This window comes from Pan troglodytes, chromosome 13 (genome assembly GCF_028858775.2).
Source record: "Pan troglodytes isolate AG18354 chromosome 13, NHGRI_mPanTro3-v2.0_pri, whole genome shotgun sequence".
Classification (NCBI taxonomy): domain Eukaryota; kingdom Metazoa; phylum Chordata; class Mammalia; order Primates; family Hominidae; genus Pan; species Pan troglodytes.
Genome location: NC_072411.2, coordinates 98,281,287 through 98,294,615, shown reverse-complemented (window position 1 = coordinate 98,294,615; position 13,329 = coordinate 98,281,287). Strand labels below are relative to the sequence as shown.

General features: G+C 39.7%; 1 protein-coding gene across 14 annotated transcripts in view; it reads left to right on the top strand.

Annotated features, from left to right (window-relative positions):
* HECW2 (HECT, C2 and WW domain containing E3 ubiquitin protein ligase 2) overlaps positions 1-13,329 on the top strand; it is a 388,387-nt gene that overhangs the window by 300,813 nt on the left and 74,245 nt on the right. For all 14 annotated transcript variants that reach the window (XR_010150180.1, XM_063791409.1, XM_063791410.1 and 11 more), the window contains 2 exons: positions 8,083-8,217; positions 12,636-12,738. Coding sequence is in view for 13 of the 14 variants with exons in the window: in XM_063791409.1 (XP_063647479.1) it covers positions 8,083-8,217; positions 12,636-12,738 (238 nt within the window). In the remaining variant the exon portion in view is untranslated. The remainder of the gene's footprint in view (positions 1-8,082; positions 8,218-12,635; positions 12,739-13,329) is intronic.

Genomic DNA, 13,329 nt, shown 5'->3' with positions numbered 1-13,329 from the left:
CTATAAAATGATAGATAGCACATGGTTTTTAAGGACCTCTTGTCTATTTTAAAAGGTAAAAATATGTTAGAAAAAATTAATGCATAAGTATACATAGAAGGCAAATGGCAAAAATAAACTGTCTAGGGGTTGTGTACCTTTTTGAATGAGAAAATAGAGCAGAGATCAGTTTTCTGAATAAATTTCTGAGTAAAACAGTAGACTCATGGAATCTTGAAGGAATTGCCTAAGTACAGAGATGGCCTTTGCCTTTTCTTTTTTAACAGTTGTCTTTATGAGCTGCATGGATTTAAATATATATATATATATATATATGTGTATATATATATGTATATATATATGTGTGTATATATATATATGTATATATATATATATGACCTCCATCTTAAAATATATATATATGAGTATATGATTTCAACATTTCATGGTAATGCCCTTCTACTCCACCTAAAATGTGGTAATTTGGATAACTTTATTCCCACTCTTCCACAGCTGTAAGTTGGGAAATGTTGAACAATCAGCAATCTGTGGCAGGTGGAGAGGAGGGCTGATTTGTAGCACTTGCCAGTTTTGATGGTGTAAATTCTCCCAACATGGTCAATTACATGCTGTCAGCATCACATCAACCTGCTCACAGAATTCCTTAAAATTACAGTCCACTCTCACGAGCTGGTACAAACCATCTCCAACATAACACTGGCTCCCCTCTTATAGGTTGAACGCCTAAATACTGTCACTCCCAACATATAAAATACCACTCCCTTAGCTAACATTTTACATCAAAGTGTTGTACTTATATTGTGCTTGTCCACATCTACTAACCGACTGTTTTTGGGACTCTGGCCCAAGTACCACAAATCCCTGTTTCCTCTCCTAGCACCTTTAGAGCTGCAGTCATAGCAGTTAAACGTAATACTTTTCTATAAGCTTTTTTGTGACTGATACAGATGTCATGAAATAATTGGGACTACTGATTCCTTCAAAAGAACCAAGTTAGCATGACGATTTTTTACTGAGGATAAACTGTATCATTCAGCCCTTTTTATCTCCACTATTTGTGACAAAGAGTCTGTCTAAGACATAGAGAAAATAATAGCATGTTTATTCCTTATAACTGGGGGAATCTTGGGGGAAGGAGCCAGGAGCTGAGAAGAGAGTTATAATCTGGAAGGAAGAGAATGGGTAAGTAAATACAATCTTTAAAAAATGAAAGTAGATTAAAATGAGCCTTTTTTTGAGCACTTCTGAGACTTTGTAGGCTAAGACACCAGAATTTACAGCAGATACAATACATAGTGCTTCTGGCTTATCAATTATTGTCCTTTCACTGTTTACATAACTCTTTACAGAAAGAAAAATGGAAGATCGGATGTTCTGTCTTTCTGTAGCATTCTGTAGCATAGTTACAAGCACTTTTTGTTTTATTTTGTTTATATAGCCTTTTAATATGTATTCCTTAGTGGCAAAATAGTAACTGGAAACAATTTCAAACTTCTTTAACTTAGATTTGTTGAGCCTGAGGTTGGTATTTCTTCATAAATAGTGATGGCTTTTTCTTTTCTTAAAATAATAGAAGTTTTTTTAAAAAAAGAAAAAAGAAAGAATTGTGTAAAGAAAGAAATGTATTTTGTTTGGCTTCACTAAAATACCACTTGGCTCCAACTAGCCCATATTTCCTGACTCTGACTATGCCCCGAAGCAGTGAAAGGGTAGATGTTTTTAAAAATGAGATTCGAGTTTGTGTATTTGCATTCCTTTCAGTTTTTGAGTTGTTAGTTGGCCCAGCACTGTAAAGCTTGAGTGAATTTCCTTAATGAAACTTAGCATTAGGGAATCAATATTGTTCAAAATTTGCTTTGCTAGTAGCCAATGTGAAAAGGATCTATTTTTCCATACGATTTCTTTTTTCATGCCTGCATTCTCGACATACTCTACTCTAGACAGCATTTATTAATATGTGATAGATACTTACATAAATAATTGCAGGCTATTCAAAAACTGTGACATAAAGTGATCCAAATGTACTAGGTCAGCTTCATTGCTGGCTTGAACTAGGTAGCATTTCCTGTGGGAAAGTGATCCATTTTCCTGACATAATTGATATGTGTGTCACAAATAGAAATGGCATGCTTGGACTTTGCATGCTCTTCTCCTCATTTTAAAGTAGAATCTATTTTTCACAATTCAGCTGTGACCTGAGTAATTTCCTTTATGTGAATAAAGCAAAGCACTAAGGAAACCTGTCCAAGGTCACACAGTGGGCCCAGAGCAGAGCCAAAACTCACACCAAGGGATAGCTCCTTAGAAGTGCTATATTCAGTCAGTGCCCTAGCTGTGTGGCTTTGATGGAGGTCTTAATTGAGACTTTTCCCCTAAGTACTTGGCAGATGTAAAAAGCATGTGTAAACAATATACACATTCCATTTGACTCTGAAATAGAGCCCCTTGTGGGATACAAATAGGACCTATTCTCCACCCATGGCCATCCTTCCAACAGATTAGTGATGAGAATTGGGCGCAGTATGTAGAGCATGCTGTCTGGGATCAGTAGCAGTCTTTCCACTTGAAACTTTGCAGTGTTGAAACTGGTGAGGCCAAGCACTGTGAGTGGCTGTTACTGTCAGCCTCATTCAATACATAATGAAATGTTTTCCTAAAATAAAGTATGATATAAGGTGTGAGGGGAGTGGGAAGAACATAAAAAGGAAAAGATGGTAGGCAGAAAGCAGAATGGAAAAAAGGAGATAATGTATGAAAAGAAGAGAGGTGGGGAAAAAGATATTGCTCATTGGGCTTTGGGGTCAGACAGAAACATGGGTTCAAATCCCAGCTTGATAAGTTCCAACTGTACATTTCACTTAAATTGGGAATTGTATTCTAGCTGTATTAAAGGTGAATGATAGATATATCATTATTCACCAAATAGGGAAAATCCCTACATATAATGGTGGTTTCTGATTTTACTTTTAGAGAGACTGTCTTTCCTCTGCAGTGTGGAAACTTCACTGTTTCCAGTGGGATTTGATTTGACTGTGTCGTAGTGGAAAACCCATATACATTTTAACATACAAGACTGTATTCTCACCAGGCATGGTGGCTTACGCCTGTAATCCTGACACTTTGAGAGGCCAAAGCAGGTGGATCACCTGAGGTCAGGAGTTCAACACCAGCCTGGCCAACGTGATGAAACCCCGTCTCTATTAAAAATACAAAAAATTAGGTGTGGTAGCGTGGTGGTGCGTGCCTGTAATTCCAGCTACTTGGGAGGTGGAGGCAGGAGAGTCACTTGAACCTGGGAGGCAGAGGTTGCAGGGAGCCAAGATTGTGCCACTGCACTCCAGCCTGGGCAACAGAGCAAGACTCCATCTCAAAAAAAAAAAAGTGTATTCTCTCACATAAAGAAGTTGAGAGGTAGGCAGTCTAGGGTTGACCAGGGAGTTCATCATGTTGCAAAAGCCCCCATCTCCTTCCAACTTTTTTTTTTTTTTTTTTTTTTGAGATGGAGTCTTGCTCTGTCACCCAGGCTGGAGTGCAGTGGTGCGATCTCTGCTGACTGTAACCTCTGCCTCCCGGGTTCACGCCGTTCTCCTACCTCAGCCTCCCAAGTAGCTGGGACTACAGGTGCCCGCCACCACGCCCAGCTAACTTTTTGTATATTTTTAGTAGAGACGAGGTTTCATCATGTTAGCCAGGACGGTCTCCCTCTCCTGACCTCATGATCCGCCTGCCTTGGCCTCCCAAAGTGCTGGGATTACAGGTGTGAGCCACCACACCTAGCCGCTCCTTCCAACTTTTTGCTCAGCCATCCTTCATTTTGTAAACCAAAAATAAAATTCTAAGCCCCTCAACCATCTGAATGGACCCCTCCTCTCAGCCAAGGACATTCCAAAGTTAACCTAAAAAAGCTAGTTCAGGCCATGATGGAAAGTGGGGGGTTGGATATGCCTTGCAGCTGACCAGCATTAACACCAACACAGAGACCTTAAGACTGATAGAACAGAGCCTTTGAGTCTGATAAGAAATATTTACAGTCTATTCTCTCTGAAGCCTGCTACCTGGAGGCTTCATCTGCATGATAAAACCTTGGTCTCCACAATCGTTTTCATAACCCAGACATTCCTTTCTATTGATTCCAGATCTTTAGATAATAACCAATTGCCAAACAGAAAGTCTTTGAATCTCCCTATGACCTAGAACCGCCCCCACCCCTGCTTCCAGTTGTCTCGCCTTTCCAGACTAAACTAACATATATCTTGCATGTGTTTTTGGTGTCTTAGCCCTCTCTAAAATGTATAAAACCAAGTCCACCTTGGGTAGACATTCTCAGGATCTCTTGAGGGCTGTGTCACAAGCCATTGGCCACTCATGCTTGGCTCAGAATAAATCTCTTCAAATATTTTACAGAGTTTGACTCTTTTCCTCAACAATCCCCATGGTTCAGTATGGCTACTGGAGCTCCACTATTAAATTTGTGTTTCAGAGGGTAGGATGGGTGAAGGACAGAACGAAGGATCATCTGTCCCTTATCAGATTTCCCAGAAGTACTATGTTTTACATCTTACTGGTCAGAACTTAGTCTTGGCCACACATACTTACAAGGAGCCTGGTAACAAACACAGTTTTCACTGGTCCTCCTTTTTTTGAGCCTTGTGTATGGGCTTTAGCAAGAAACACTGTGATCCTTAGGAAACTGTTTCAGAAAAGAAAACTATTATTTGTGAAAATAATAGGACCTCATATTTGAGGTGTCACAGGCAGCATGCTCAAAAATTCATATGAACTATCTCAGTTAACCTTCCTTTAATGTAGTTATGATCCCCATTTAACAGGAAAAGAAACTGAGGTTTAAAATTTTTAACTAGTTTGCCCAAGGTGACATTGCTAGTGAGTAGCAAACTAGAGCTCAGAACCAAGCTTGTCTTTTTCCAAATTCGAAGCATTTAATCATTATGTTGCCTCCCACTTCTCAATTTTTAACCTGGTACATTTACAATGGGATTATTAAAATCTTCTGTTTGTGGTTTTAGGGTCTTTAGCTTCCCTCATTTTTTTCCCCCAAATCTTAAGTATTTCGGTAAAAGAACACGCTTTTTTTTTTTTGAGACGGGGTCTCACTCTGTCACCTACCCAGGCTGGAGTGCAGTGGTGCAATCTTCGCTCACTGCAATCACCACCTCCCAGGCTCAAATGATCCTCTCACTTCAGCCTCCCAAGTAGCTGGGACTACAGGTGTCTGCCACCGCATGCCTGGATAATTTCTGAATATTTTGTAGAGACAGGGTTTTGCCATGTTGCCCAGGCTGGCCTTAAACTTCTGAGCTCAAGCGATCCACCTACCTCAGCCTTCCAAAGTGCTGGGATTACAGGTGTGAGCCATCGCGCCTGGCCCAAGAACATGCTTTTTAGCACTTGGTTAGTTAATTGTTAGTTGTCTCCTTGTATTTTGGTTGGAAATTTAAGTTTTTGGCAATTTGTTTTTATCTGAGCACCCTCTTTCTCCCAGGCACAGCCCTAAAAGCTACTGGGGATAACAGAGTGACTATACAGTCACTACTCCCAAGGCTTTTGCAGTATAGTTCTTTTGAGAATGGATTTTAGACAAGCCTCTTAACATCACATTAGGCTATGACACTACATACAAATCATAGTTGACCTACATGTAGACACCCACTTGTCTTTATAATTGCAAGTGCATCATTGTACCATTAATGACCACCCATCCCTTCAAAACATTCCTAAGAAATTAGGTAAATAGGCCATTCTAATTTATGCTGTTTGTATTTTTCCCTTAAACAAGATGGTTAATAGGATTGTGTTAGTAATAAAAGCTTGTTACTCTCCATTTACATACAGAGGATATGGGTTTGGTTCTAATATGTATTATTTAAAAATAGGTATTAGCCACATCCATTGGTGCAAAATAATTTAATTGCTATTTTATGACATTTTGAATAGTGGCAGAAATAGTGGACAATTGTATTAGAAGCACAAACCAAATGGGACCAATGTGACGTTTGGGGTCAGAACCTGTCAATGCAAGTCCACACAGGTTTTATCACTGGAGTACTTTTTATAAGACCTGAGAAGAAGGATGTTTCACTCAAAGTTAGTGAAGAGGAAACATTACCCAGGATGTGAGGCTGATGACAAAATCTCACACAAAACCTTTATTTTTTTTGTACCCAGAATTGGATAGTAAGAGAAAGGACTGGGAAAGATTCCTGTTCTGTCCATTTTTCTGCTTTGTTTTCTGGTACATCCATTGCTTAAAGTTATTTCTTTATAAAGATGTAAAAATGTTTTCTATATGGGACCTGCCCCATTTCTTGATGATGTACATAGAGTTCCATATGAAACATTCTGTTCCATAATGGGAAAATAGGTTTCTAAATAGGCATAAATATACTATCTGCCTCTGGCATTTGCCTAGATACCTTCATCTCTAGGTGTTAAGGTACTTTGTTAACTGAGCTCCATTGGTTTGAAAGGTCAGTTCTTTTTTGCCTGTTATTTGGCATACATCATGTGCCTTGATACTAGGTTTATAGGTACTGAGTCTCCTGGCTCTCCTAATAGCCCCTTTCATCTTTGATGACCTAATTAACTATCTGATCATGGAAAACTTACAATTTCTAATTGTACTTAAGATAATGGGTTTCATTATTACCTTGAGTCAATTTTACTTTGAAAACTTACAACATTGGGCCCCTAAGGATAATGATAGATAGCACTTGTATAGTTTTAGAATTAAACAAACAGACCAAAAAATGCTTTGCTACATTGTAGTCCATCTTACTGCAATGCTGAGGTAAATGGTTTGTGCTCATTCATGATTTCATGTTATCAGAGATTCTGCAGTGATCATGACAGACATGGCTTCCACTCTTCTAACACATTATGGGGGAGAAATGTTAGGAATGAAGGAGACATGTTTTTGTAAGAAATATATAGCTCAGAGAACTTAAGTGACTTACCCAAAGTTCTAGACGGTATGTGATGAGTTTGTATGGGTGTGTAATGGGTGACTAAACTGGAAAGGCATGTAGGCAGACTGTTAAAGAGTAATGAAAAACTGACCAAAGAGTGGGAATGTCTTTTCTGTGGACAATGGATAGCCATGAGAAGCTTTGTATTGGGGTGGTGATGTAATTGAAGTGTTTAGAAAGAATATTCTTATAGTAACGGGCCAGTTAAATGACTATGGTGATAGAGATGTGGAGCAGCTGAGAAGCCACCAGTACTTGCACACATAAAATAAAGTCCCAAAATAATGGGGTGGTGTTCAGGCTGGGAGGGGACAAATAGAGGACACTACAGTGAGAAAATGAGAAGGATTTTGTGGCTTACTGTATAGGAGAAGGAAAAAAGAAGAGAAGTCAATGATATTTAAAAGTTTCGGCCGGGTGCCGTGGCTCACGCCTGTAATCCCAACACTTTGGGAGGCCAAGGCAGGCAGATCACGAGGTCAGGAGATCGAGACCATCCTGGCTAACACAGTGAAACCCCGTCTCTACTAAATATACAAAAAATTAGCCGGGCATGGTGGTGGGCGCCTGTAGTCCCAGCTACTTGGGAGGCTGAGGCAGGAGAATGGCGTGAACCTGGGAGGTGGAGCTTACAGTGAGCTGAGATCGCGCCACTGCACTCCAGCCTGGGCGACAGAGCGAGACTCAGTCTCAAAAAAAAAAAATTTTTTTTTTAAAGTTTCAAGGTGGTAAGAACTTTATAATACCACATATGACAGTAAGAGCTCAAAGACCATCAGTTAAGAGAAGCCTAAATGTCCATTCTTCTGGCTTCCTTCTTGGATCATATCTTTGGTGACTACCTCATGGAGTATTTCCTAAAACCAGGCATAATGTTCCTTCCTGCTCTCTTCGTTCTGGATCTCATCTAAGCTTGGCTTTCTCTAATCTGATCTGTCCTGTGTGCGTAAGGAGAAATTTCCCCAAAGATTGAAAATTATGAGAAAATAGAGCTAAGATTGTGACTCAGAAGTGAGTCTTTTCCTGACCGTCTGATGTTATAAGTCAGCTAAGACATGTGAGCGGCATGTATTTGACTCAGTGTATTGTATCCTAGGCATTCTTTGTGGACCACAACTCCCGCACCACCACTTTCATTGATCCCCGGCTCCCACTTCAGAGCAGTAGACCCACAAGTGCGCTGGTTCATCGGCAACACCTGACAAGGCAACGCAGCCACAGTGCGGGTGAGGTGAGTCATGCGTTTTGGGGACTGACCTGTTGGTTGATAGACGCTTCTAGTATGTGATGGTTTGAGGAATTCGACTGATTTTTTTAAAACATTTTTTCTTTCTTTTTTTTTTTTGAGTTTGATTTAGAGGCTGAAAAGCTTTCGAATGTTGACAGGGCTTCTCTGGAAATACATACAGCCTAAATCACAAATTTAAATAGGTAGGATATATGAGGCAAAACTGAAGAAATTTAAGATTTTTTGACTCAGAGGAAGGTGAGAGGGAGTTGATAATGTACTAAAATGTTCGAGACAGGAAGATGATAAGCCCATTTGCACACCCATTTTCAGCCTCACAGGAAGAAATGAATATAACTTGGTTAAATGTGGAATTTCTTTATATATATATATATATATATATATATATATATTTTATTATACTTTAAGTTCTAGGGTACACGTGCGCAATGTGAAGGTTTGTTACATATGTATACATGTGCCATGTTGGTGTGCTGCACCCATTAACTCATCATTTACATTAGGTATACCTCCTAATGCTATCCCTCCCCCCTCCCCCCACCCCATAACAGGCCCCGGTGTGTGATGTTCCCCTTCCTGTGTCCAAGTGTTCTCACTGTTCAATTCCCACCTATGAGTGAGAACATGCGATGTTTGGTTTTTTGTCCTTGTGATAGTTTACTGAGAATGATGGTTTCCAGCTTCATCCATGTCCCTACAAAGGACATGAACTCATCATTTTTTATGGCTGCGTAGTATTCCATGGTGTATATGTGCCACATTTTCTCAATCCAGTCTATCATTGTTGGACATTTGGATTGGTTCCAAGTCTTTGCTATTGTGAGTAGTGCCACAATAAACATACGTGTGCATGTGTCTTTATAGCAGCATGATTTATAGTCCTTTGGGTATATACCCAGTAATGGGATGGCTGGGTCAAATGGTATTTCTAGTTCTAGATCCCTGAGGAATCGCCACACTGTCTTCCACAACGGTTGAGCTAATTTACAGTCCCACCAACAGTGTAAAAGTGTTCCTATTTCTCCACATCCTCTCCAGCACCTGTTGTTTCCTGACTTTTTAATGATTGCCATTCTAACTGGTATGAGATGATAGAATTTCTTAAGTGAAGTTTTCTATATTACATTAAAATATCCATCCAGGGATATGGGATTATGGAATCCTCACTAGTATTCTTTAAAATTAGGATATTTTTGAGAGAGTTGATTTATATACTTTATGTGCCTGGAGAAAAAGGGCTGAACTAAGAATTACTAAAAACTGCTCTACTTTACCGGTTTGCAGGGACCAATGGTAACCACACGAGGGCCCTCTAATATCCTAACCAAAAAAAAGAACAACCCTTGTTTCACTTCTTCCTTTTGCAGCTTCAATATATAAAAGAAATGTCTTAAGTCAAGTTTTCTTCTCCTTCACATGGGCTTATGATTTGATTATATACCATCACTTGATTTACATTGTTTCTGAAAATTCCCTTAGACAATAGAATTTGGATCCTTTACCCACCTTTACATGCCTTTTCTGTGTCTATGTGCATGTCATATTTTCAGTATTATATTGTACATCAAATATCTTTTTATCCTTCTATTTTGTATAAGAAAAAATATGAATACAATAAATAACTGGATCTGATTCATCAAAATTCTACTCTTGGAATTTCCCCTCGTGATTTATATACTTGCTCCAATGCATCATGTGTTTGCTGGTTGTAAGTGCAGATATAGAAGGGTACACATGAGAAGCTCATATAAAAATGATATACAAATATATTACAGGATGAGGTATGTGCAAAAATTTTTCTGTTTTATGAGTAGCTAATAAATCTTTACCTTGCTGTCATGTAACCCATTAGTGGTGAACTGAATGACACTAACAACATTCATCTTAAAAGCAGAACAGACCTCTCACCTTTGGACTTTGTGTGTGATGTGTAGCACAATTAGGGCTCTGTCTGATATTTTATTGCATAGCCCGTGCCCTTTAACCACTCACCTTATCATGACTTCACAGTATGAAGCTGGCTGTTTGGTCTAGTTAGGACTATTTTTCTGGGAAAACATGCATGAGATTAATAGCTATACTTTCATTTTCTTTCAACCCCTCTACCTTAAAACATGAATATTTTCATGGTCTAGTAGTAGTAGCCTTTATGAGAGAGGGACCCTAAGGGATACATTAAGACTTTTCCTCCTATGGCTGGAAACTGAGCAGTGGCCCAGAGATAAGTCCATATAGACTAAGTGTCCAGCCCTCCACATTGTTAAACCTTCCGGGGGAGTGTCCTTTCTGACACAGCTGTTGGAAGCATGCACATCCTGAAGTGCTGCCCATCAGAGGGATTGCCCACTGTCCGCTGGTCTGGTTGCAAGGACTGAGGTCTTAGGGAGAAGACCTTTGGCTTTTCTGGGAAATGATGAGACATGGCAACATACTGTGAGGAGAGAAAGTATATATTGGAGTGTTGAAATGATAAGTTATCTGACTAACAGTCTATACTTAGTGATCAGATCTCCCCAGAGAGTAGCTGTATTCATTCCTCAAAGCCAGTAACTCAAGAGAAGCAGGATGAGAAGACTTCTAGTTACATACATGAGTCATTTGAGCCACTGTCTTATATTCCTTCAGCAAATATTCCATTCAGTAGAAATATTGATGTCTTTTCCATCTAACAAGTTAACACCAAACACCTGCTACAATGAAGAAACATAGTGGTTGCTGTTATGAGGGATGCAAATAAATAACACATTTCCTGCATTCTTTTTTTTTTTTTTTTAAGACAGAGTCTTGCTTTGTCGCCAGGCAGGAGTGCAGTGGCGCGATCTTTGCTCACTGCAACCACCACCTCCCGGGTTCAAGAGATTCTCCTGCCTCAGCCTCCCGAGTAGCTGGGACTACAGGCACCTGCCACCGTGCCCGGCTAATTTTTGTATTTTTAGTAGAGATGGGGTTTCACCATGTTGGCCAGGATGGTCTCGATCTGTTGACCTTGTAATCCGCCCGCCTTGGCCACCCAAAGCGCTGGGATTATAGGTGTGAGCCACCGTGCCCGGCCCACACATTTCCCGCATTCTTAATAGGAAAGGAAAATATGAAAGCCTACTACAAATGAATAAAAATATGAATGAAAAATGCTTTGTAAATTTTCTTTTTTAATAGTTGGGAAAGAAAAATATACCTTTAGATAATCATGTTTTCTTCTTTTTATTTATATCTTTCCAGCTTTAGTGAGGTATAATTGACAAATAATATAAACTGCTCACAATGGCAGCTGCTTGTTCTGTTTGTTCTGTGGGAGCTCAGAGGAGGTTGTATTTAACTTGGTCTTGAAGGAGAGGGAAGACCTTGTCGAGGAGGGGCTGTTTGAACTATGCTTTGAAGAATGAGTGAGAGCATTCTTGAAGGACAAGCAAGCAGTGGAGGGTGGGGAGGATATTTCCAGCATTAGAGTCTTTAGAAAAATCCTCAGCAAATACCCAAGTGATGCAACATGATAAAAGGGCTGCAAATGGTTGTGGGTGGAATAAAACTCTGTTTTCAAAATCCCAGTTTATAAATCCAGTACAGTATGTTATTTTTTCTTATTCTCTCTTATACTGCTGTTCTGCTATTGTCTCAAAAGATTTCTGTAATGTGGGGGAAAATGCTAAAGCAGAAGCAAAAACAACATTAGAGTTTTCTGGTAAGGCTGTTAATGGGTATTTTTGGTTATCTACTTGTGTGTATGAGTTTCTAAATCTATATTAGGTGCAATAAATAATTCTGGTTAGGACAACTCTATTTAGCTCCTCCACACCTGCTCCTATTAGCACCCTGGTGTGGGAGGCTCAAACCAGAAAGATCTGTTGTACCAGGTGTTCTAATAGGCATGGAGAATTGCTCCTGAGGAGATAATACACTAACTCGAAACCCCACATGAAGATTGCTGCTCTTCAACCCCTCCTCTGCTGAGCCAGGGAATTCCCTGGCCTGCCTTAGCCAAAAGAAGAAATATCTTGGCACTGCCCCAAAACATTTATACCACTCAGTCTTCCCTTTGATTTTGTTGTTGCAGACTGTGCTCTGTCAATGCAGAAGTTAGTACTGATGAACAAGTCTGCTGTTTAGCTGCTGCAGCCTCAGTAATTATAAGCAGATTGAACTACTTCTGTGCCACTTGGTAAAGAGTCACTGCCCCAGCCCCTCTCAAGAATGTGGATGCCTCAACTCCCCCCACCATTTAGCCACTAAAACAAGGCTTTCAATAACTAAGAACCCTACTTCAGCCCCACAGCTGGTGTCTGTTCTGATCAAGTGGTACTTCACCATGCTCATTGTTAATATTTTGAACAACTTGGTTTGGGATGCTGATATAGAGCATTCTGGCTCTTGGTGCAGAACATAAATGATGCTTCTGTTTGCAGGTAGGAGAAGATTCTCGACATGCAGGACCACCAGTTCTTCCCAGGCCATCCAGTACATTCAATACAGTCAGTAGGCCACAGTACCAGGACATGGTTCCAGTGGGTATGTCATCCCTTTCCAGAAATCATCTGTCCTTTTGTGCTATTATCTGTACCATGTACACTGTGCTGATACTTCCCCTGTTGTTAGCCTGCTACTTTTTGCCCTATATTGAGAAATTGCTGCATTATCCTTAAGAAATGTATAACAAAATCCTACAGACTTGAGTCTCAAAGGGCTTCTGTCTTGTAATATCCTAAAGGATGAGATTGTTTTTTAATACCACCCTACCTTTCCTGAGTAGAGGTATCAGATTAGATTATTGAAGTTAAGGAAAAATAATTTATTAAGGTAATACATTATGCAATCATTATAAATTAAGAATTTGGACTAGCATATACTTAGTATATATTTAAGGCCAAGACAGAATTTAAATGGTGTGTGAATCTGTAGCAGCCTCACAAAATGAACAATCAAAGAGAGCACATTCTTAAGGGCTTTTGTCACAAATAGAAGGCAGCAAGAACCTCTAAAATAGTAAAATAAAAATAAATGAGTGTGGGAGAAAGGCCTGAAAAACAACTTGAGTTGTTATTAAAAGGATGAGGTTGAAGTAGATCAGTGGTTGCCAAACCTGGAGCACCTAAGGCAGGT